Here is a 23,273-nt window from a genome sequence, read left to right on the forward strand (position 1 = left end):
ACTCACCGCACAGGCCCTCACTTGCACACTCACTTTACACAGGCCTCCCCTGCACACATGCCACATGACCCTCCCTCACACAGTCACTTTAAACAGACCCTCCCTTGCATGCACACTCCTACCTTCACGCCCCATGCAGACACACACACAGTACACACCTCTCATGTAGGTGCACCTGCCTAGCCTATGGACACAAACACACAGTGACACAATCATATATGGGCACACGCCACACACACATTCCAATATGCCAACACATGCCAAATACATGCCAAACACACAACAGAACATGGTGACATACTGGGGTATCTCTCTCACATACACACACACAAACACCCCAGAACATTCTGGTACATGTACAACATGCTCCTACATGGGCTTGCACCTGCCCTGACATTCACCATCTGCAGCATGCATGCGCACCATTACAGTCACAGCGTGACTCAGGCACTGTTGAGTATGCTTCACAGCCTTGCACATGGCTGGAGAAGGGACATTGGGGGGAGGGCCAGGACTCTGAGGTGGCACTGAGCATTCTCTGCCTAGGTGTTGGCTGGCTCGTTCTTGCTCACATGCTCAGGCTCTAGCTGGTGGCCTATGTGGGGTCAGGAAGGAATTTTACCCAAGTCAGATTGGCAGGGACCTGGGGGGGGGGGAGAGGTTGCCTTCCTCTGCAGTGTGTGGGCGCAGGTCAATCGCCAAGATCACCTGGGTATTTCTCACTTCATAGGCCTCAGGCCGTAGCGCCCTCTGGTCCCTCCTCTTCTCTGCCTTTGGCATAGAACAGCTTAGTCTCCCGTAGGCTTTGGTTTCATTGCAGGTGCTGGTTTTGGTATATGGGTGCTGGCCTGCGCTATACAGATCAGGCGGTTCCTCCTGGCCTTAAACCCTGTGATGCTCACACCCTTACATCCTCCCTTGTGCCCTTACACACCCATTCACACACATATGTATGCCACATGCACACACTTGGGTAGGTGCCCTCACACACTGACCAGATCCTTCACACCATCATACACTCACATGTGTGCACGCTACACATGCCCACCCAGTCATGTACACTAGAGCCTGTGCTTGCCCAGAGCAGTCTGGGGTGGGGGGTGATTAATGGCCCCATCCACTGGCCTGGCCCGGACACCCAGATAACTTGCCCTGCTGTGGTTAATGACAGGCCCGTAATCAGCATGGAGCCGCTGCCCGGGAGATTAACAGTGCAAGGCCCCAAATAATGCAAATCACTGGTATTTGTATAACATGAGCTCATTGGTTCCAATCTCCCTCATTTGCATATGAATATTCCATTGGTTCCAATGGCCCATTTATTAGCATATCACAAGGCGATTGGCCCTCATGAGTTTGGATGCTGGGGGGAATAAGGGCAGGGGTACTGGGAGTCATGGACTAATGTGGTGGGGGCTGTCTGCCCCAGCCTTCAAATGGGGAGAGCCAGGAAAGGGAAATTCATTGTGTGGGAGGGGTGGGGGTTGTGGGGCATGGACGGAAGGTGCAAGGAGGCAGAGGTGTGTTTGCACACCCATGTGAGCATGTGCACATCTTTCACGCCAATGATGTGTGGACCAAAGGATGCACAGAACTGTTTTCTCTGCACATGCAAGGGAAAGATGGGGCGTATCGTACAGACTCTGCACACAGGTGGTGTAGGTTCAAAAGACAGGCAACATACATGCACTCACACAGTCAAGCACATACACAGAGACATGCACATCCTCATGGGCAGCACCTACTCCAAACACAATACATGCAAAGGAGATGGGCATCTCATTTCCCCTGCAGACATATGCAGGCTCCACAGGTGGCATGTGCTTTGTATGGGTCCATGTATGGCTAAGCAGAACACAACTGTATGCATGTTCTCACCCCACACATATGGAACACAGGAAGGGGGGTGCTCCAACACTTTCACCCAGAGCCATACTCTGCACACACAGAAACCACCAGAGGGTTCATGTTCCACATAGTATGCTCACACATATACACACACACACACACACAAAATACTCAGGAAACACATCATGCATCCAACATTCTTACACACAGACATGTGCCACACAAGCCAAACACACGGGAGAGGCACGTTCCATGCAAAACATTCACCCACAAGCATGGGGAAATGCACAGAAAACACGCAGGAGGGCTATATTCCACATGGCACATTTGCACACCTATTCTATACCCACAATGCATGGGAGGCGAGTGTCTGTGTGCACTGACTATATGTGTGCAGCCCCCCATGTCCAGTGGCAGAGGTTCTACACCCCCGCGCACACAATACCCAGGCTGCTGTGCCCATAGTCTTGTCTGTGGAAACCAAGTGCCTCCCCTATAACATATCTCACCCCCTCCATAATGCCCCCTGCCTGTTCACCCAATGGGAGTGGGAGGTTGCAGCACCCAAGTCCCCACCCTCTCTTCTTTGATTCCTGTTCTAAGCAGACATGACATCAAGTCACCATGCTGCTAAATCTTATCTCCCCAGCACAGACGCCTGTCTGTCCCCTGCACTGCAGGACACAGCATCAGGGGGTGCCAGGATACTCACAAACAGAGTCTGTACCCCCGCAAACACACAAAGTCAGTTCACGCACACCATCTGTAACCCCCTCCCAAAAGACACACACACACAGCTGCGCCCCTACACAACCCCAGGGAGACAGCCAGTCACACACACACATGGCCAGTCACCCTCTCCCCATTAGGCCACCAAGGGACAAAATGGTGGCAGGATACAAGGGCAGACTGACACACAAATGCCCACTCACACAAATTCCACACAGGCGCTGTGCGACGACACAGCAGCAGAATACAAGCGGGGGAGGGGGAGATACAAGCAGGGACGGACACACACACCATCCCCCCCAAAGAGTTAGTCCCATTCCCTTCCCAACACACACTGCATCCAGGCTCCACTAGAGATACACAACATCCCCCTGCTCGTGACACGGGCACAATCACACTCCAGGGAAACAGCTCCCAGAGTGCCCAGCTCCCACCCTGAAACACAACCTGCTCCACCAACCAGCAACAGCCACGCCCCTTCCAGAGCTGAGACTAGAACCCAGGAGTTCTGGCTCCCAGCCCTCTCCCTGCTCTAAGCCCGCTCTTGCAATGGAGGGGGGGGCATGGTCTCCGTGGGGTGCATTGCGATGGGTAGGCAGCATGGTCTCCATGGGTGGATGTGGGGTGCGCTGGAGCAGGGTCTCTGCAATGGGGGCGAGAGCACGTTAGAGGGGAGCACGGTTTCTGAGCTGATGTCTTGAGATGGCTGCTCAGGACAAGCCTCACACAGCGAGTTGGGAGGAGGAGGCAGGGAAAATACAGGCAAGAGGCTTCCCCTCACAGGTCCCCTGAGTTCCCCAAAGCTCCCAGACACACACACACATGCATCCACAGTTCCCCTCAGGCCCTGGGAATCCCGCAATTGCCAATCCCTCTCCGTTGCCCATCATTTACTGGGGCACCCAGCCAGACAGCTGGCCATGGGGATTGTGGGGAAAGGAAGCAAAGCTAGGCTTGGATTCCCCCTAGCTTGGGGAGCTCCCTGGGTCTGCTGGTGCCAAAACGGTTGGCTATACTACACCCCAACTCATCCAACCCAAAACTCTGCCTCCCTGGAGCACACCAGGCCCGCTGGGAGGGCAAGCCTCTATGGAGGCCCAGAGCCCTCAACCAAACACAATCTCCCCTGCCCATCCATACACACCCCAGCCCAGCACAGCCACCCGTTCTGCATGCCGCACTTCCCTGTGTTCTGGGAAGACCCTACAGTAAACAGACCTGGGAGGATAGCCGCCGTGCTTCAGGAGACCCTACAGTAACACACTAGCCCACACACAAGCCCAGCACACCCAGGAGACCCTACAATAACACACCTGCCAATGCAGTACGAGAGGATTTGGGAGGGAAAATGGCTGCTGCCCTAAGCTCCCAGCTGAGGTTCAGCATGAATGGGAAAAAAATGAATTTACCCAGCAGGCAGAGCCAGGGACAGAACAGGGACTGTCTGGTTCAAGGGGGTGGGGAATGCTGGGCGGGGGGCACCTGCTACGACCCAGTCCCAGTGTGTGTAGGGACTGGTTGGGAAGCTCTGGGGGAAAAAAGGAGTGAGCGCAGAGTGTGTGTGGGGCTGGAGAGCAGTGGGGGGGTGGGGGTGAGGTGCAGGGGATATTTATACAGGCATCCCTCACCCAGCTCTGGGATGCAGATGCCTGTGGGGTGGGCTGCAGGGCCATTTATGCTGGGATCCCTTGCCCAGCATTGAAATGCAGCCCCCAGCACAGGAGTTGCCCCCACAGGGATCCTGGGGGAGGGGGCAGGGTTTGGAGTTGCCCTCCCTGGATACTCTGGGATGCCTTCATGCTTGACCCTGGTAACTGGGCAACAGGATGGGGAGATGGGTTGGGGGGGCCAGGTTCCCCCCTTGGGATTGGGCCCTTTCCCATATGGAACCACAATTGAGAAATCAAATATACAACACACACCCCACCCACAGACACAAACTTGTTATTTACAAGCAGCCACAACACACTATCAACATTCAACACTAACAGGAGTACACAACACACCACTGCATTTACACACACATGCCCCATATACACACACACCCCCTCACAGACTCTGAGGCACAAACACCACTCATGCACACCACTCACACAAATCACTCACGTACTCTGCACACCACGCACAACCACTCACATTCTCTGCAGACACACACCCACTTGCACTCTGAGCACGCACACACCACCTCACTCAGCGCATGCACACACAGAAACACACTCACTCTGAGTACACACACACACACACACACACACACCACTCATGCACTCTGAATGTGCACACGCACCCACACACACAGTGCTCGTGCATGCTCACTGAACACACATTCACAATGCAGTCATATATACCACACCCACCCCACACCTCCCACATGCACGCACATCTGCACACAACCTCCATGGACTCACCTCCATGCACTGCCCGCACAAGACAGCAGATACACACTACACTGACACACCAAAGCACCCGCACCCAACAATTCCTCTATAGGAATCACATTCCCTGCGCCCTGTAACTCCCCATGCAACTTATCCCCCCCCACTGCATGGGGGATAGACAAGGGCAATATCCCCTTCCCATACCACCCCCCTCCCTGGTCTCTTAGATAAGCTCCACAAAAATCACAATCAAATCGAGGTCACAACCCTGCCCACAAATGCCAAGGCTACATCCACAAGCGAGACAACCCCTCAAGGAGTAGGGAGAAAGAGGGCAATCCAGAGCCCAGGGAGGAGAGGCTTGGGGGCAGTAAGGAGAGCATGGGGGCTGGGAAAGCCATAGAAGTGGGGGTGCCTTCTAATTGTGGGTGCAGTCTATTCCACCCCCAGGGCAGGATCGCCCCCTACGGACTATTCCAGTCTAGCAGAGCAGTGCAGGGCTCTATGGGCTGTGTTTGTGGGGAAGCTCTCCACACCAATATCTCAGTTCTGATCCAGTCCTTCCCCAACCCCCTCGTGTCGGCTCATGCATAGGATCCGACACAAGCCCCCACCCCGCCTCAGCAACAAAGCCGTATATGACCCTTCCCACATGGGTCAAACAGCCACAGAGACAGACTGCTATTACTGTGCTCTTATCCCCCACGCCGAGACAAGGTAAACCCTGGGAGACTGGGGGGACCCCAAGACAACTGGCGATGCCTGGCTCTAGGGGCAACCCCGAGACAGACACCCTGGCAGTAAGTGACCCCTTGGGATCCAATTCACCATTATGTGGGGGGAGCACAGAGCTGGGGTGCTGTTGGAACACAGGGGAACCCCAACCCACTCACCCAGGAGCCCCCCAAGTCCAGGCACTCCTCGATGGACCCTTACAGGGCAAGGGAGCAGGAAACAGCCCCTCCACCCCGGCAAGACATGAATTTGCTTCTTGTAGCATGGCCCCAACCCACACCATCCACAGCCAGCACAGAGAATGCAAAGGGGTCACTCACCTTCCATCATATGCTCTTCTGCCATCAACACCCCCACAGACGCAGCCAGACAGACACACAGAGAAAGAAAGAGAGGGAGTTAGTGAGGGGGGGTCAGGCCACCAGCACAGACACACATTTACAGATAACTAGGTAAAGAGACCATAGGGGACAATGCTGCCTCCAGAGGTGAGGATAGACCATAGGGGGCCATGCTGCCCCCGGCGCACGGGGGGGAATAGATGTTAGGGGCCACTCTGCCCTTGGGGGCCTGGGATAGACGGTAGGGGGCCACGCTGCCCCTGGGGGGGGACAGACTGTAGGGGCCATGCTGCCCCCAGGGGGTGAGGATAGACAGTAGGAGGCACGCTGCCCCCAGAGAAGGGGGAAATAGGCTGGAGGAGCACAGTGTGCTGAGTTCTCCAATCCCCCAGTCCTGCCCCACAGTCTCCTCACTATGGGCTTCCTCAGGGCAGGACGGGAGCCAAAGGACCACGGTGGAGCTCTCCATGCAGAGCCCTCACTCTGGCCCCCAGACTCCCCAGCCTAGGGTTAGCAGGGTCTGGGGTCCCAGTTTACAGACACTAAATCCCTGTTCCCCCCACCACAGTGCCAGAGACATTGGCAGGAGGGGTTAGTGGTGGGGAGGGGTGACAGGCCAAACCAATCATAACAGGACAAGATCTGTGCAAGCCAATGCCCCAGGTGCCCCTCACCACACCCATATCCCTGGCCATCCCAGCCTAGCCTCCACAACTAGTCCCACTGGTGCCCCTCACCCCAGCCACAGCCCTGACCATCTCAGCCCAGCCAATGCCCCTCACCCCACCCACAGCCCTGGCCATCTCAGCCTGGGTTCCACACCCAGTCCCCCTCACCTCACCCACAGCCTGGGCTCTACACCCAGCTCTGCCAGTGCCCCTCACCGCTAGCTCTCTCAACATGGACCATCCCAGCTCCCCTCCCCTCCCCAGTGCTGCAAACCCCACCCCCTGCTGGTGATCACACTCCAGCCCCACATAGCAGCCTGGAAGCCCATGGAGAGGGGTGGGGGTTATTTTGAAGGACCTGGGTTGATTGGGCTAGTTTCAGAAGCTGCCTTTGATCTGTGGGAGGAGCCCTCCTCCTTGGCTGGGATGTGAGCCCTGTGCAGAAGGGCCCTTTGATGATGTAAACACGTGGCTCAGCTGCTTTGGTGGGGCTACATGGCAGGCAGGAGGCAGGAGCTCACTCATCTTCGTGGGTGTCCTCCATGGGAAAGGGCCAGGACTCCTGGGTTCTATTCCCAGCTCAGGGAGTGGGGTCTAGAGATTAGAGCAAGGGGCGAAGAGTCAGGGTTCAGTGGGTTAAAGCAGGAGTGGGGCTGAGCCAGGATTCCTGGGTTCTCTCTCTAGCTTTGGGAAGGGAGTAGGATCCAGTGGGTGAGTGTAGAGGGCCAGGTCTGGAAGCAGGATCTGTGGGATGCCTGGGTTTGATCCTTGGGGTTTGCACAGAGCTCAATGCAGGACAGACGCTTTCTGTTGTAACTAAATATTTTATGACCAACCTTTATTATTTCTTTAGTCCCTTACTACCATTCCCAGATTCACTGAGTGAGGAAGCATGAAGCCTTCTGGCACCAGGGCTGGGACGGCGGAGGGCTGCAGGTGTGCATTGAGGAGCACTGGCAGGGCTGGCGGGAACCTGTGGCCTGCGTTTTGCAGGAGGTCGGACTAGATGATCAGAATGGTCCCTTCTGACCTTAGTATTTATGAATCTATGAAGCTCAGGGCTGGATTAGTAGGGGGCTGTGGGTCAGGACTGGGGGGCACTTTTTTTTTTTTTTTTAAGACAAAGGAAACGCAGTGGATCTAATTTACCTAGATTTCAGTAAGGCGTTGATACCGTGCCACATGGGGAATTATTAGTTAAATTGGAAAAGATGGGGATCAATATGAACATCAAAAGGTGGATAAGGAATTGGTTAAAGGGGAGACTACAACGGGTCCTACTGAAAGGCAAACTGTCAGGCTGGAGGGAGGTTACCAGTGGAGTTCCTCAGGGATCAGTTTTGGGACCAATCTTTTTATTACTGACCTCGGCACAAAAAGTGGGAGTGTGCTAATAAAGTTTGCAGATGATACAAAGCTGGGAGGTATTGCCAATTCAGAGAAGGATCGGGATATTGTACAGGAGGATCTGGATGACCTTGTAAACTGGAGTAATAGTAATAGGATGAAATTTAATAGTGAGAAGTGTAAGGTTATGCATTTAGGGATTAATAACAAGAATTTTAGTTATAAGCTGGGGACGCATCAATTAGAAGTAACGGAAGAGGAGAAGGACCTTGGACTATTGGTTGATCATAGGATGACTATGAGCAGCCAATGTGATATGGCTGTGAAAAAAGCTAATGCGGTTTTGGGATGCATCAGGAGAGGTATTTCCAGTAGGGATAAGGAGGTTTTAGTACCATTATACAAGGCACTAGTGAGACCTCACCTGGAATAGTGTGTGCAGTTCTGGTCTCCCATGTTTAAAAAGAATGAATTCAAACTGGAGCAGGTACGGAGAAGGGCTACTAGGATGATCCAAGGAATGGAAAACTTGTCTTATGAAAGGAGACTTAAGGAGCTTGGCTTGTTTAGCCTAACTAAAAGAAGCTTGAGGGGAGATATGATTGCTCTCTATAAATATATCAGAGGGATAAATACCGGAGAGGGAGAGGAATTATTTAAGCTCAGCAACAATGTGGACACAAGAACAAATGGGTATAAACTGGTCATTGGGAAGTTTAGACTTGAAATTAGACGAAGGTTTCTAACATCAGAGGAGTGAAGTTTTGGAATAGCCTTCCAAGGGAAGCAGTGGGGGCAAAAGATCTATCTGGCTTTAAGATTCTACTCAATAAGTTTATGGAGGAGATGGTATGATGGGATAATGTGATTTTGGTAATTAATTGACCTTTAAATATTCAGGGTAAATAGGCCGAATCCCCTGAGATGGGATATTAGATGGATGGGATCTGAGTTACCCAGGAAAGAATTTTCTGTAGTATCTGGCTGGTGAATCTTGCCCATATGCTCAGGGTAAAGCTGATCGCCATATTTGGGGTCAGGAAGGAATTTTCCTCCAGGGCAGATTGGAAGAGGCCCTGGAGGTTTTTCGCCTTCCTTTGTAGCATGAGGCACGGGTCACTTGAGGGAGGATTCTCTGCTCCTTGAAGTCTTTAAACCACGATTTGAGAACTTCAATAGCTCAGACATAGGTGAGGTTTTTCGTAGGAGTGGGTGGGTGAGATTCTGTGGCCTGCGTTGTGCAGGAGGTCGGACTAGATGATCAAAATGGTCCCTTCTGACCTTAGTATCTATGAATCTAAGGGCTGGATTAGTAGGGGGCTGTGGGTCAGGACTGGGGGGCACTGGCAGAGCTATGGGGGGAGCCCAGGGCTGAGTTAGCAGGGGTCTGCGGGTCAGGACGGGGGGGCATCAGCAGGGCTGGGGGTGGAGCCCAGGGCTGGGACAGCAAGGGGCTGCAGACTCAGGCAGGCCTCATCTTGTGACCACGAGGGCTAGAGTTCAGGGGGCTGCTGAATGAGGGCCATATCTGAGCAGAGTGTAACCAGCCACGTCCCCCCAGACACAACACATGGGGCAGGGCTCAAGGCTCCCACCCCTCAGCACAACCCTTCCCCTCCCACAGAATGGAACCAAACCAAAAAGTGAAGCAATTCATAACAATGGACCAAGGCAAGGAGCTCACAGTTAATAACTGGGGCCAACAGGCTAACCGCAGAGCCTTTCCTCGCTGGCACCAATGGAAACCCCCCACCCCCCTCCAGCTGCCAGGACAAGGGACAGCAGCCAAAACAGCTAAGGGACAGCGACACAGTTCCACTAGTGCCCTCAATCCCGACCCACAGCCCCTGCCATCCCAGTCCAGCACTCATCCGCCAGAGCCCTCAATCCCAGGCCTGGGCTCCCACCTCCACACAGCCCTGCCAGCCCCCTCATCCTGACCTGCAGCCCCCTGTGATCCCAGCTCTGGGCTTCCCCCACATCTTTGCTGGTGCCCCTCAGTCCTGACCCTCACACACACTGATCCCCCAACACACACACACACACACACACACACAGAGCTCTCCATAGAATGCTCTCCAAAGCTCTGCCCAGGTCTCCCCACACCTGCCTTTGCCTCCTCCAATGGCTGCACTCCCCCCAGCTGTTCCCAGGGACTGATCACCCCTTGCCCCAGGCAACATCATTAATACTGTATGCAAACGATCCGGGGTGGCAGGGGAAGGCTCATGCACTGCTCTGTACTCTCTTCCCCCACAGCCAGGTGCTGGGGTTGTGACAAGAAGTCTGCTGGGTCAGTGTGTTGGAGGAGGGGTCATTCTCATTCCAGATCCCACTGTGAAGGGGAGGCTGGGGTGGAGTAAGTGGTTAGAGTCTCCCAGTGCACCCCCAGCATCCCCCAGATACCTTCCACAACAGACACCCCAATGCACCCCACATACCCCCACCAGACACCCTATATACCCCATACCAGACACCCCAATGCACCCCAGATACCCACACTAGAGACCCCAATACCCCCAATTCTGTGCATGGCAGGGTGGGGGAGGGGTGCCGAGGCACAAGGCCCCTCTGGATCCTCCTTAGTGATAATTGAGCAAAATGAGCAGGGCAGGTGGCAAGGGCTGGTTTCCATGGCAACCCCAAACAAAAGGCTGGCCAGGGTGACATGGGCTCTAACACATGGCAGGAGAAGGCTGGAAAAAAGGGGGCGCCCCCAACCAAACCTACTCCTCCCCTGTCATCCTGCGGGGAGCCCGGACTCCTGGGTTCTATCCCAGCCTTGGGAAGAGAATGGGGTCTAGTGGGTGCCTGGGACCTCGGACACTTGGGTCCCAGCAGGACCTGGGATGAGACCCTTCCCCTCTCCATGTTGTGCAGGCTGCGCTGTGGGAGAGAAGGGGCCATTCCCCCCATGAGGGCCAAGCGTTGCGGGGAGCAGGCCTTGCTGGGAGACCACGCTCCCTGCTCCAGAAGCCTGGCTGTTCCAATGGTTCAGCCCCTGCACATCAAGCTCTGTGCCAGCCTCAGACTCTGTTCCCTGCCCCACTCCATGCCCTGCTGGGCAAGGGGAAATCTCTGGGGAGGGCAGCAGGCATGAGCCAGTGCGTCTAGGGGCTTGAAACAGCCATTGAATGTGGAAGGGTGAGGAAATGGGGCACATTGGGGCAAGGGAGAAAGGAGGAGACAATGACTCTAGGCATGCACATGTGGGTCTGCCTCTGCCTGTAGGTCTGCTGGAGGGGACAACCTGTATCTGCCTATAGGTCTGCTGAGGGGGGTGTGTGTGTGTGAAAACAACATGTTCTGCGGGCCATGTGCATCTGTCTGAGGGTCTGCTGGGGGGCGGGGTGTGAACGACACGTATCTGTCTGTAGGTCTGCAGGCCGTGTGTATCTGGCTGTAGGTCTGCACAGGTGTGCATGCCATGTGCAAATGGGTAAGTTCAGGAGCAGATTTACCATGAAATAAACCATGCAGTGGCATGGGGCCCCCAACGACAGGGTGGCACCCAAAATGCAGGACCAATATCTGACAACCTGCCCCCGAGTCCTGGCCGGCAGCGCAGCAGGGCTCAGGCAGGCAGGCAGGCTGCCTGCATGCCGTGGCCGGTGGCCACATGTCACTCCTGGAAGTGGCCGGCTGTCAGCACTTCTCTGCATGCCCCTGGCGGGGGGTGGGGTGGGAGAGGCAGCTCCCTGCGCTATCCCCACCCTGGCAGCGCACAGAGACCTTCTGCCCCCCGCCCCCCAAGGGTGCACAGAGACGTGCCAGCAGCAGGGCTAAGGCGGCTCCCTGCCCACTCTGCCTCCCTTCCTCCGAGCTGCTTTGCTCCCGGAAGCGGCCAGCATGTTCCTGTGGCCCTGGGAGCGGGAGAGGGGGTAGTGTCTCCACACGTTGCCCCTGCCCTGAGCATCGACTCCACAGTGCCCATTGGCAGGGAACTGCGGCCAATGGGAGCTGTGGGGGCAGCGCCTGCGGGCAGCGGTGCATGGAGACCCCGTGTCCACCCCACCTAGGAGCCGCTGCCAGAAGAGTATGTGTGTGCCAGTGGCTTTGGGAGCTGCGCTGCCCAAGGTAACCGCTGCCCCCCAGAGGCACCCCAACCCCCTGCCCCAGCTGAGAGCCTGCACCCAGCACCTAAACTTCCTCCCAGAGACCGCACACCTCACCCCACCTCCCACACCCCAACCCCCTGCCCAAGCCCAGAGCCTGCACCTAGCACCCAAACTTCCTCCCAGAACCTGCTCCCTGCACCAATCAAGGTACCGCACTTTATTTTCATTTACTTCCCCTTACTTATAGGAGGAGGATGAAGAAAAAAAGAATGAAAAACTGAGGGGGAGGGGAGATAAGAGAGAATGTTCTTTTTTTTTGGCTGGGTCCTGAGAGGGGGACCCTGAAAATGAAGCTGCACATAGGGCCCCACTAACTCTAAATCTGCCACTGGGTCGGTTTGTAGAATGTATGTGGGTCTGCGGGGTGTGCATGCCGTGTGTGCATGAGTCAGTTTGTGGGGTGTGGGTGGCACTGTGGAATGTACATGGGTCCGTCTGTGGGTCTGCAGGGGGTATGTGTATCTGTTGGTTGATCTGCAGAACACATGTCTGTCTGGCTGCCGTGCAGCCCCTGGCTGGCTTGGGCAGGAGCCAGGCTCTGGGCTCCCAGACAACACGTCCCTAACATGGGGTTGGCACACGCCTCACATAGCAGCTGCCAGGTAGCCCAGCGGCACAGCATGGCGCTGCACGGGGGGGCATCAGGACAACAGCACATAGCATGTTCATTAGTGGGTGAGACAGACAAAATAGAGGCATGCATTGGCCCGTGCCCACTGCCCGCCCCATACAGGGGGAGGACATGCAGTCCCCACCCACTCGTGCCCTAGCGAGGCACACTGCTCCCCGGGCAGCCCTCTGGAGCCAACCGAGCAACAACAGACATTGGCTCAATGCTCTCTCAACATATTCTAGAGCAGAAGTGGGCAAACTATGGCCCGCGGGACCATCCTGCCCGGCCCTTGAGCTCCCTGCCGGGGAGGCTCCCCCGCAGCCAAGCCACCGCGCAGGCAGTGCTCTGGGTGGGGGGCTGCGCGCTCCTGCAGGGCAGCGTTTCTGGCTCCAGCCGTGTGGCGCAGCTGCCAGACATGCTGCTCTGAGCAGCATGGTAAGGTTCCGGGGGGTTGGAAAAGGGGCAAGGGAGCCTGGGGGGCAGTCAGAGGACAGGGAGTGGGGGCAGTTGGATGGGGTGGAGGTTCGGGGGTGGTGGTCAGGGGATGAAGAACGGGGGGAGTTGGATAAGCATGAGAGTCCCGGGGGGCCTGGCGGGGCCGGGGGTGTGGATAGGGGTTGGGGCAGTGAGGGGACAGGGAGCGGCGGGGGGGGGGTTGGCTAGGCGTGGGAGTACTGGGGAGGCTTGTCAGGGGGCAGGGATATGGATAGGGGTCGGGGCAGTCAGAGAACAGGGGGGTTGGATAGGGGGTGGGGTCCCGGGGGAGCGGTTAGGGTTGGGGGGTCTCGGGAGGGGGCAGTCAGGGGATAAGGAGCAGGGGGGTTGGATGGGTCAGGAGTTCTAAGGGGGGCAGTCAGGGGGTGGGAAGTGGGAGGGGGCAAGGGCCAGGCTGTTTGGGGGTCACAGCCTTCCCTACCCATCCCTCCATACAGTTTTGCAACCCCAATGTGGCCCTCGGGCCAAAAAGTTTGTCCACCCCTGTTCTAGAGCCCCCACACGAGGGCCAAATCCAACCCCTCCAGTGCGCTTGAGATCTGTTTATGAGCCCCCACACCAGAGCCAAACACAAGCTCCAGTGTGCTCGAGACCTATTCTAGAGCCCCCACATCAGAGCCGAATCCAACCCACTCCAGAGTGCTCAAGCTCTGTTCTAAACTGCCACCCCAGGGCTGAATCCACCCCGCACCACTGGGTCCAAGATCTGTGCTAGAGCCCCCACTCTAGAGCTGAATCTAGACCATCCTAAGAGAACCCATTTTAGGGATGACCCTGACTCATATTAGATTCCCAGGCTACACATGCTTCAAGTAAATGATGAACCACAGCTCCTCACCCATACCCCCCACCCCATGTTCCCACACCGTGGGAATTCTCCACTGTGCACAATGATCAGAGCGATGCTGCAGCACAAACATGGGTGGGGAGCTTGTGGTTCAGACACTGGGCTGGGTTGTATCCCAGCTCGCCACTGACCTTGGGTGAGTTCCTTCCCCCCCCAGTGCCTCAGTTTCACCTCCCACTCTTCTCTTCAGACTGTAGGCTCTTCAGGGCAGGGACCATCTCTCACTATATGTCTGTACAGCGCCCAACGGGGGCCCCCATTTCAGCCATGCGGGATCTGTGCTGTACCCGGCCTGCTGGGGGCCCTGATCTCAGCCAGGGTTGGGGGGGTCGGTACAGCATCTGGCCCTCTGGAGGCCCTGATCTTGGCGGGGGATGAGGAGGGTCTGTGCAGCATCCGACCTGCTAGGGGCCCTGATCTCAGCCGGGGCAGACAGACACTATTACAATAAAATGACTCAGGAATTCTGTATTGTTCAGGGAGGCAAATATGGGCATTTTGTGCTGAACCCAACCCAAAGAGGGAAGAGGGTTCGATTCCAAGTGAACCCCACCTCCACCTCCACCTCCCCCCACTTACATGCAAAGGCAGATCCCAGCGGCTCCCCTCCCTTGCACAGACACCCCTTGCTTTCCACACTGGCTCAACTAGGAGAGTTTCACACTCCCTGCCGGCTGCGGGCAGTGGCACAGCTGGTAGGGGGAGGACTCCATAGCACCACCTGGTGGTGGCCAGCTGTTCAGCACAAGGTTCAGGCAGCACAAGCCATGCGGAAAAGCCATCCTCCCGGGGGGGCATGCAGGCAGGGATGGGCAATCTCTCTCCACATCCCATCTCCTGGCAGCTCTTCCCCAGCTGACCTTGGGCTGTCCTTGCAGAGGCAGAGACTGAGCGCGGATGGCTTGTCCCAGAGAGCCTCCCCCAACCCTCCGGAGACACACACACTGGGGGAATCCAGGCCAAGCAGCAGCTGCAGTCAGCACTCCCCACATGTGAACAGGGCTAACAGGAGCAGGTGGGGGGCACCGGGGAGGGGACATCAGGGCCGGTGGGGGGGAGAGTACAAGGGAGACAAAAGAAAAGAATGAAAAAATGGGAAAACACTAAAAAAGGGAAGAGGAGAAAGAAAGGATGAAAAATGTGAATGAATGAAAGACAGAACGAGAAAAAAGGCAAAAGGGAGGCAAATAAAAGGATGTAAAAATGAGTAAGAATGGAAAGCAGAAACATGGGAAAAGAAAGGAAAGATGACAGAATGAATGAAAAAGGAATAGAGCAAAAGAATGAAAGGATAAAAAGGAGAGAAACAAGGAATGAAAGAATGAGAAAGAATAAAAAACAAATGAATGGAAAAAAAGGGGGAAGAACAAATAAAGATGGAAAGGGAAACAAAATAACGAAGAAAAGAGAGAATAAAGGAATGCAAGCATGAGAAAGGAAGGGAAAGAAATGAAGAAAAGAATGAACAGTGAAATGAAAAAAAAGAAAAATCAGCAGGGGTTTGGGCAGGGGTGTCAGGAGGAGGAAGTGGGGTAGAGCAGGGAAGTCAGGAACATGAACTGAGGACAGGGAAAGGGGGATACCTCAAGGACTTGGCACCCTGTCCTAGCCCTGCGGCCCCTTCACTGCCCCTTCCTGGCTGTGACATAATGTGGATCAGGGTAACACGGGTACCCGAGCAGGCTCAGTGATCAATGAAGGGGAGAGACGACAATCGTTCCACCCCCATCCGGAATCTGATCCGCCCTCTCACACACCCCCAGACACTGTCCAGACCAGTCACCCTGGGGGCTCCTGACCCTGCACTGTGGGAGGGGCTGGGAGGGACAGGCAGGCTGGCACCTCCCCGTGTGGTTGGGTCCAGGTGCCGAGCTGGGACAGCCCCTCTTATATAAAACATGCACACACACCCTCCAGCCAGCAACCTTGCCACAGCATGGCCCTTGACCCATACACCCACCAGGGCACTTCTGTACCCCTAACCCATGCCTAACACACAGTATTCAGGAACCCCTGCCACCACCCCAGTCCCATCTTGTGCCATTCATCCAACACCTCCACACACAGCACGACTGATATGCCTGCACCCTCACACTGCCCTAACATCCTACACTATCAGCACACACACACACAGCATAATTCTACAAGTGTGCAGCCTAACACCCCAACATCCTATCCCATTTGTACCACCCATCCCACTCTACACCTGCACACCTATATACTTGTATACATACAGCATAAACTTTCACCCATACAACTTTGTACATAACACTCTACGGCCTATGTCCGTTGTATGCACATATGGCATAAATCTCCCAAACAACCTCAATACTCCTTATATACATACACACCCCAGCATACCCATACAACCTGACATCCCTACACACTATAATGCTTGTACTCATATACACACACCACAATTCTCCCATACAACTTAACACCACAAAACTCACTGCCTACCACTTGCGTACATACACATATACACAAGAGTATAATCCTTCAACTCTACAACCTAACACCCTAGTACACACCATTCCTGTACACATAGTATTTACACACACAAAAAACAGTGCACACACAGGAAGAACCATTTAATCTAACACCCAAGTACACAACACCCTAAACTATTTGAAAACACACATCGGCACACCACAATCCTTTACCCATACAATAAACATCCCACTACACAACACCCTGGCACCATACCCTTGTATTCAAACACACACACACACACACAGAGTGTAATCCTTCACTCATACATAATACCTTCTGCACACAGCCACATAACAAGGTCCTAACACATCACAAGACAATATCCATACTTTTATTCCCTAACACAGCATAATCCTTCACCTATACAACATCTTCTACACACTGCCAAACACCACAATCCTTCACCAGACACCCTACACTACTGGTTTCAGAGTTGCAGCCGTGTTAGTCTGTATTCGCAAAAAAGAAAAGGAGTACTTGTGGCACCTTAGAGACTAACAAATTTATTTGAGCATAAGCTTTCCTGAGCTACAGCTCACTTCATTGGATGCATCCGATGAAGTGAGCTGTAGCTCACGAAAGCTTATGCTCAAATAAATTTGTTAGTCTCTAAGGTGCCACAAGTACTCCTTTTCTTTTTTGCCTACACTACTGGTAGGTCTACCCTTCAGCCATATACCTTAGTGCACAACACCCTATGCCCCTTGTGCAGAGAGACACACATCATAATCCTTCACCCAGACAACCTAACACCCCAGTACACAACACCCCATGACCTCATCTTCCTACATGCAACATAGCCAAGCAACCCCACACACCCTAGCGTGCAGAGACTTCCCCCAACATCATCCCATTGTACCCAGCAACACCCCCATTACATCCACCCAAACCTCCTCAGTCACTGAAGAGTAGTTAGCAAAACTGTCCCCTGGGCAACCAGCCTAGGCAACAGTCACTGAGGCAGGCTGTTGTCCATAGCAACTGACCTCAGCCAAAGAATTCAGTCAGCACAATCTCCGCAACAATGATGGACAGTTGCCAAGAGTCAGCCAGCCCAACCAACTGTCTCCATAGCAACCAGCCCTAGACAACAGCCACCAAGAAGCTAGCCAGTGCAAGCGTATCCCTAGCAAGCAGCCATAGATGACAGCCAATGAAGATTTGGTTGGCCCAGTTGTCTCCACAGCAAATGGGCAAGAAACACAATCACCAAGCAGTCAATCGTTGTCTCAATTCTCTCCATGGCAACCAACCTAGACAACTGTCACCCAAGATTCAGAGTGTGCGGGTGGATTGTGCACTGAAGGTGAGGGAGATGTGTGGTTGAGTGCATTGTGCATAGGTGGGTGGGTGAGCAAGTAGCTGGCTGTCTTCTGTGCATCTTCCGTGTTTGTGTGTGTTGTGTGAGTAGGTGGGTGTATTGTGTGACAGATGGGATGGTGTCTGTACAGGTGTGTTTGTATGTCTGGGGGGGGTGTGAGTATGTTGTGAGTGGGTGTGTTTCTTGTGTGTTTGTTGGTACGTTTGTTTTGCATCTATAAGTACTGTCTGTCTGTGTGCGTGTGTGTGTATAGTGTTTTGAGAGTGCCTGTTTCTATCTGTGTGTTTAAGAAAGTGTCTCTGTGTGTATATAAGAATCTGTGAGTGTCGCATGTGAGCATGTGTCTGTGCTGCATGACTGTTTATGTGTTACTGGGTGCCTGCCTGTGTGAACTGTGTGTGACTGCGTCATTCTCCATGTGTCTGTACACATGGATGTTTTGTGTGAGTGTTTTTATGTGTTGTGCAGTATACCCACCCAGAAAGCACTCACATGCATGTCTGCCTGTGTGTACTGAGTGTGTCATTGTGTGTGCACGCACATGCTGTGAGAGTTTGTCTGGGTATTGTCTATTTGTGTGTGTTTTTGAGAGAGTGTATGGGGGGGTGATGTGTCATGAGTAAATGTGTGTGTTTGCATACATACACACACATACACGCTCTCTCCCCACCACAGACCGCTAGTGACTGGCCAGGGAGTGCTCCCCCTCTGCCAGCTGGGGCAACGCACAGACGCAGCTTACCCAGCCCAGGATCACAGCCAAGCAGACATGGCCATGAACACACACATTTTGGCTAAACAAACACCGCATGGTTGGGATGGGATTACTTCCCCAAAAAGAGCCTGATCTAACCCCACACAAGTCCCCAGTTAACCTAGCGGGAAAAGAAACTTGGCCAAGGTCACACAGTCGGTCAGTCACAGAAGGAACCCAGAAGTTCTGACTCTCTAACCCAGTAGGCCCCACTCCCCTCTCTGAGCTGGGACAGACCTCAGGAGTCCTGAATCCCAGCCTCCCTGCCCTACTCTAACCACTGGGCCCCCGTGTCTCTCTGCGCAGTGTCACTCTGGCACTGCTGGAATCACTGTGCAGATGAAGAGGCACTTGCAGGATTTTAGGTGTTTAACATCCCCAGATGCCCCCTAGGGAGTTGTGATTCCTTGCATCTTTGCCCTGCCTCCCCCCTCCCTACCCCCACTCACAGTCAGACACACAGCACGGCAACTCCCTCACCTGGTGGGTGGCAACAGGGAAACCCTATGGAGCCAGAGAGCACTGGGGGCACAGGCTTCACAGTGACTGTAGGCCCAGCGCATTGTCCACCCCATCTCCTTGCCTCCCTCCAGCCCCACCACAGCTCCCTGGGGCCACCCTCCCAGCCCCTCCATCACAGGGACTCCCTGCAACTCCCCCTCCTTCACGCCAGGTACCCTGTGTCCCCCATGCCAGGTACCCCATTTTCCTCCCATGCCAGAGGCTCTGTAACCCTACTTCCGCCCAGTACCAGACTCCCCATTCTCTCCCACATGCCATGGGCTGTATGTAACCCTACCCCTCTCTTCCATGCCAGGGGCTCTGTGCCCCCATGCCAGGGGAGCACTGGTGACAACCGCTGGCCAAGGTGCTGAGAGACACAAAGCCAGGCCCAAGGCAGGTCCTGCTGGACTGTGACAGGGGCTCTGGGCCCCCCCATGCCAGGGGCACTGGGGCCCCATTCCACACCCAGGATTCCTGATGGAATTCTCATCCATACACACGCACATGCTGAGCTGGTTCTGGTCTAACTATGAAGGTGAAAGGCATGATCTGTCACTGCCACAGTTATCCTGGGCAAATCCTAGCACTGCCTCAGGCTTTAAACTGATCTTGTGAGAGGCCGGGAGACCTTCCTGGGGGACAGGTTATCCCATCGGTGGGGGGGTTCTGGCTCCTTCCTCTGAAGCAACTGGGACTGGTCACTGTTGCAGACAGAGAGCAGGTTGGATGGGCCCCGGGTGGCAGTGGGAAAGAGAGGGAATACCACGCTGGACGGGCCGCTGGATCTGATCTGGGATGGCAGGGAAGGTGGCGTAATAAAGGAGGGTAGGGTAACTCCCTTTTATGGGCACCCAACCAGCCAGTTAGCTATAAAATCCCTGTTAGTCGCTGTTCTCTACTTGCTTTATCTGTAAAGGGTTAAAAAAGCCCATAGGTAAAAGGAAGGGAGTGGGCACCTGACCAAAAGAGTCAATGGGAGGGCTAGAACTTTTTAAAATTGAGAAAAAACTTTCCCTTTGTCTGTCTGTCTGTTGTTCTCCGGGGAGAGGAGATGCAGAGCAGGAACAGCGCTGAACTATGCTGTCGGAAGCTTTAAGCCAGGTCTGAAAAACCATCAGATCATACCTAGAGACTGGTTTCAGAGTAGCAGCCGTGTTAGTCTGTATTCGCAAAAAGAAAAGGAGTACTTTGTTAGTCTCTAAGGTGCAACAAGTACACCTAGAGACTATTGATTTGAAACCCCCAAATATGTAAGCAACTCAGGGAATGTCTAGAAAGACACGATTAGGTTCATCTCTTTTTTTTTTTTTTCTTCCCCTTATTGGCTTGTGGACTCCTCTGTGCTAAACCCCCAAATGCTTTTATTTTGCTTGTAACCATTAAGTTGGACCTCAAGAAAACCATTATTGATGGTTAATTATTATATTTGCTCTTTTTAAATCTGGCAATAACCTAAGTTCCAGATGTATTTTCTTTCTTTTCGTTTTTAATAAAATTTACCTTTTTTAAGAACAGGATTGGGGTTGTGTGTGTCCTAAGGGGTTTGTGCATATGTTGTTTAATTGGCTGGTGGCAACAGCTGATTTCCTTTGTTTTTCTTTCTCAGCTCTTCCCGGAGGAGGGGTGAAAGGGCTTGAGGGTACCCCCGGGGAGGAATTCCCAAGTGTGCCTTCCTGGGTCCAAAGGGGTTTTTTGCACTTGGGTGGTGGCAGCATCTACCCATCCAAGATCAGAGAGAAGCTGTGACCTTGGGAGTTTAATACCAGCCTGGAGTGGTCAGTATTAATTTTTAGAATCCTTGCAGGCCCCCACCTTCTGCACTCTGCATGCCAGAGTGGGGAATCAGCCTTGACAGGTGGGGTGATACCATGCTGGGAGGCCCCAGGTCCGACTGAAGGTGGTGGGGGCGGGATACCAGGCTGGGCGGGCCCCAGATCCAATTGGGGGTGGCAGGGAGGGTGTGGGAAGACGATGTTGGGTGGGCTATGGATTTTATCCATCTGGTTGTTCCTAAGCTCCTGTCTGCCTTCTCTGACCCATCCTCACTCTGTATCCCTCCAGTACCCCACCCCAGCCAAATGCTCCCCAGCTCTGTGATCTCTGCTCTCACCAGCATAAACTCTATTTTGTCATTTTTGGGGAGACAGCAGATTGCAGTGGCTGGGCATTGGACTGGGAGTCAGGACTCCTGGATTCTATCTCCAGCTCTGCCCCGACCTTGGACAAGTATTTTCCCTCTCGGTGCCTCAGTTTCCCCATCACCACCTTTTGTCTATTTCGTCTGTGAGCTCTTTGGGGCATGGCCTGTCAGTGCATGTCTGCACAGCGTGACAGGGATCCCACTCTCTGTCACAGAGAAGGGGGTCTCTACCAACTGGTACAAGGAGAGCACACATGCGTGGGGAGACGGTGTGTACAAACATGCCCAGCTGTCATGGAGTTCCCGGGTGATGCTCTGGATCTGCTCCCTATGAAGCCAGTCAGGACTCTGGTGAAGTCTCCTCTCTGTGAGCAGACTGTCTTCGGGACACACAGCTCACACAACTTCCACCTTCCTGGGTCTGACCTCGGAGCATTCAGCATCCTCTGCCCCTCCATGCACTTCCCACAGCGAGTCCACCCAGGCAGGGCTCCTGGGGAAGCAAGAGGGCCCTGCACCCCAATTCCGCAGTCAGATGTGACTCTCAGCCAGCCAGTAAAACAGAGGTTTATTAGATGACAGGAACATGGTCTAAAACAGAGCTTGTAGGTACAGGTCCCTCAGCAGGGTCCATTTTGGGGGGCAGTGAGCCAGACAACCACGTCTGCACTTCTCTCCATGTCCCCAGCCAGCCCCAAACTGATTCACTCTCCAGCCCCTCCTCCTCTGGGCTTTGTCCCTTTCCCTGGGCCTGGAGGTCACCTGATTCCTTTGTCCTCCAACCCTTTAGCTATCACCTTGCAGGGGGGAAGGGCCCAGGCCATGAGTTGCAAGGAGACAGCGTGTTGGCCATTTATGTATGCTGGCCCTTTGCTCTGCAACAATTACACCCCCTTATCCCACCACCTAGAGACTTAAGAAATGCATAGGGGAAACTGAGGCACCCCTACAGTATTCAGAGGAAACATTAAGAACAGTCCCACTTCATCACACCAGCACAGCACAGAGCCCTGTTGGGTAGATTGTTCCCAAGCAGCCTATTAACACTGATGCCACAATTTGCTGTCCCCATCAAACACAGCCGTTTGACCTTGATCACCTTTCGCTCCCCCATTAGAACACACCCGCCCCAAAGGCGCTGCCGGCTGGGCCAGCTGAGCACCAGTTCACCCCTCTCTATACAGCGACTGGCCACTGCATTCCCAAAGCAGCTACTGACTTTGGGCATGCTGGCCCATTTCACACATTCACAGCGACCTCCAGGGGCACGTGGGCTTAGGGAAGGAGGATGGACTTGGGACATCTGGGTTCAATTCCTACCGGTCATCACCCTGTGCCTCAGTTTCCACACCTGTAAAACAGGGGATAATCATCCTTCCTTCATCTACTGAGAAAACAAACTGTCCAGGGCAGAGCTGCACTGAGCATGAGCATCCCCCGTGCACTGGTGAAAAACCCTCTGAGCACATCACAGTCACTGAGCCCTGGTGACAATGGCTGGCCAAGGTGCTAGGAGATACAAAGCTAGGCCCAAGGCGGGTCCTGCTGGACCACTTAAAAACACAGTAGCCACCCACACAAACTCACTGGCCACGTAGCACGACCGTGACTTGAGTTCAGGGCTCAGGCAGGAAGTGTTCACTGACACTTTATTTTTGAAGCAACACATTTTACTGAAGGAATGGGAAATCCTCTCAGGAAAAATGTTCTTCTCTTTAAAATTTTCTGATTTCTGGTTGAAAAAGTGAAAATGAGGTGGGAAAAAATCAGCTGGGGACCAAAATGTTTATTTGAAAACTGATTTTGGGGGGGAAGACGGGTGGGTTTTCGTTAAAAAGAAGTCACAGGAAATTGCATGGCCAATAAAAAGATTTTTTCAAAATTTCCCCCCCAAAATATGAATTTTTTTATCCTGATCTGTCTGACTCACTCAGCTTTCGAGGAA

At 53.9% G+C, this 23,273-nt stretch overlaps 1 protein-coding gene across 1 annotated transcript in view; it reads right to left on the reverse strand.

Moving 5' to 3' along the window:
• The window catches only part of NRXN2 (neurexin 2), a 285,310-nt gene that overhangs the window by 238,123 nt on the left and 23,914 nt on the right, over positions 1-23,273 (reverse strand). The window contains 1 exon segment of the mRNA XM_043518686.1: positions 6,008-6,025. Within this exon segment, the coding sequence (XP_043374621.1) occupies positions 6,008-6,025 (18 nt within the window).

This window comes from Dermochelys coriacea, chromosome 7 (assembly GCF_009764565.3).
Source record: "Dermochelys coriacea isolate rDerCor1 chromosome 7, rDerCor1.pri.v4, whole genome shotgun sequence".
Lineage (NCBI taxonomy): Eukaryota > Metazoa > Chordata > Testudines > Dermochelyidae > Dermochelys > Dermochelys coriacea.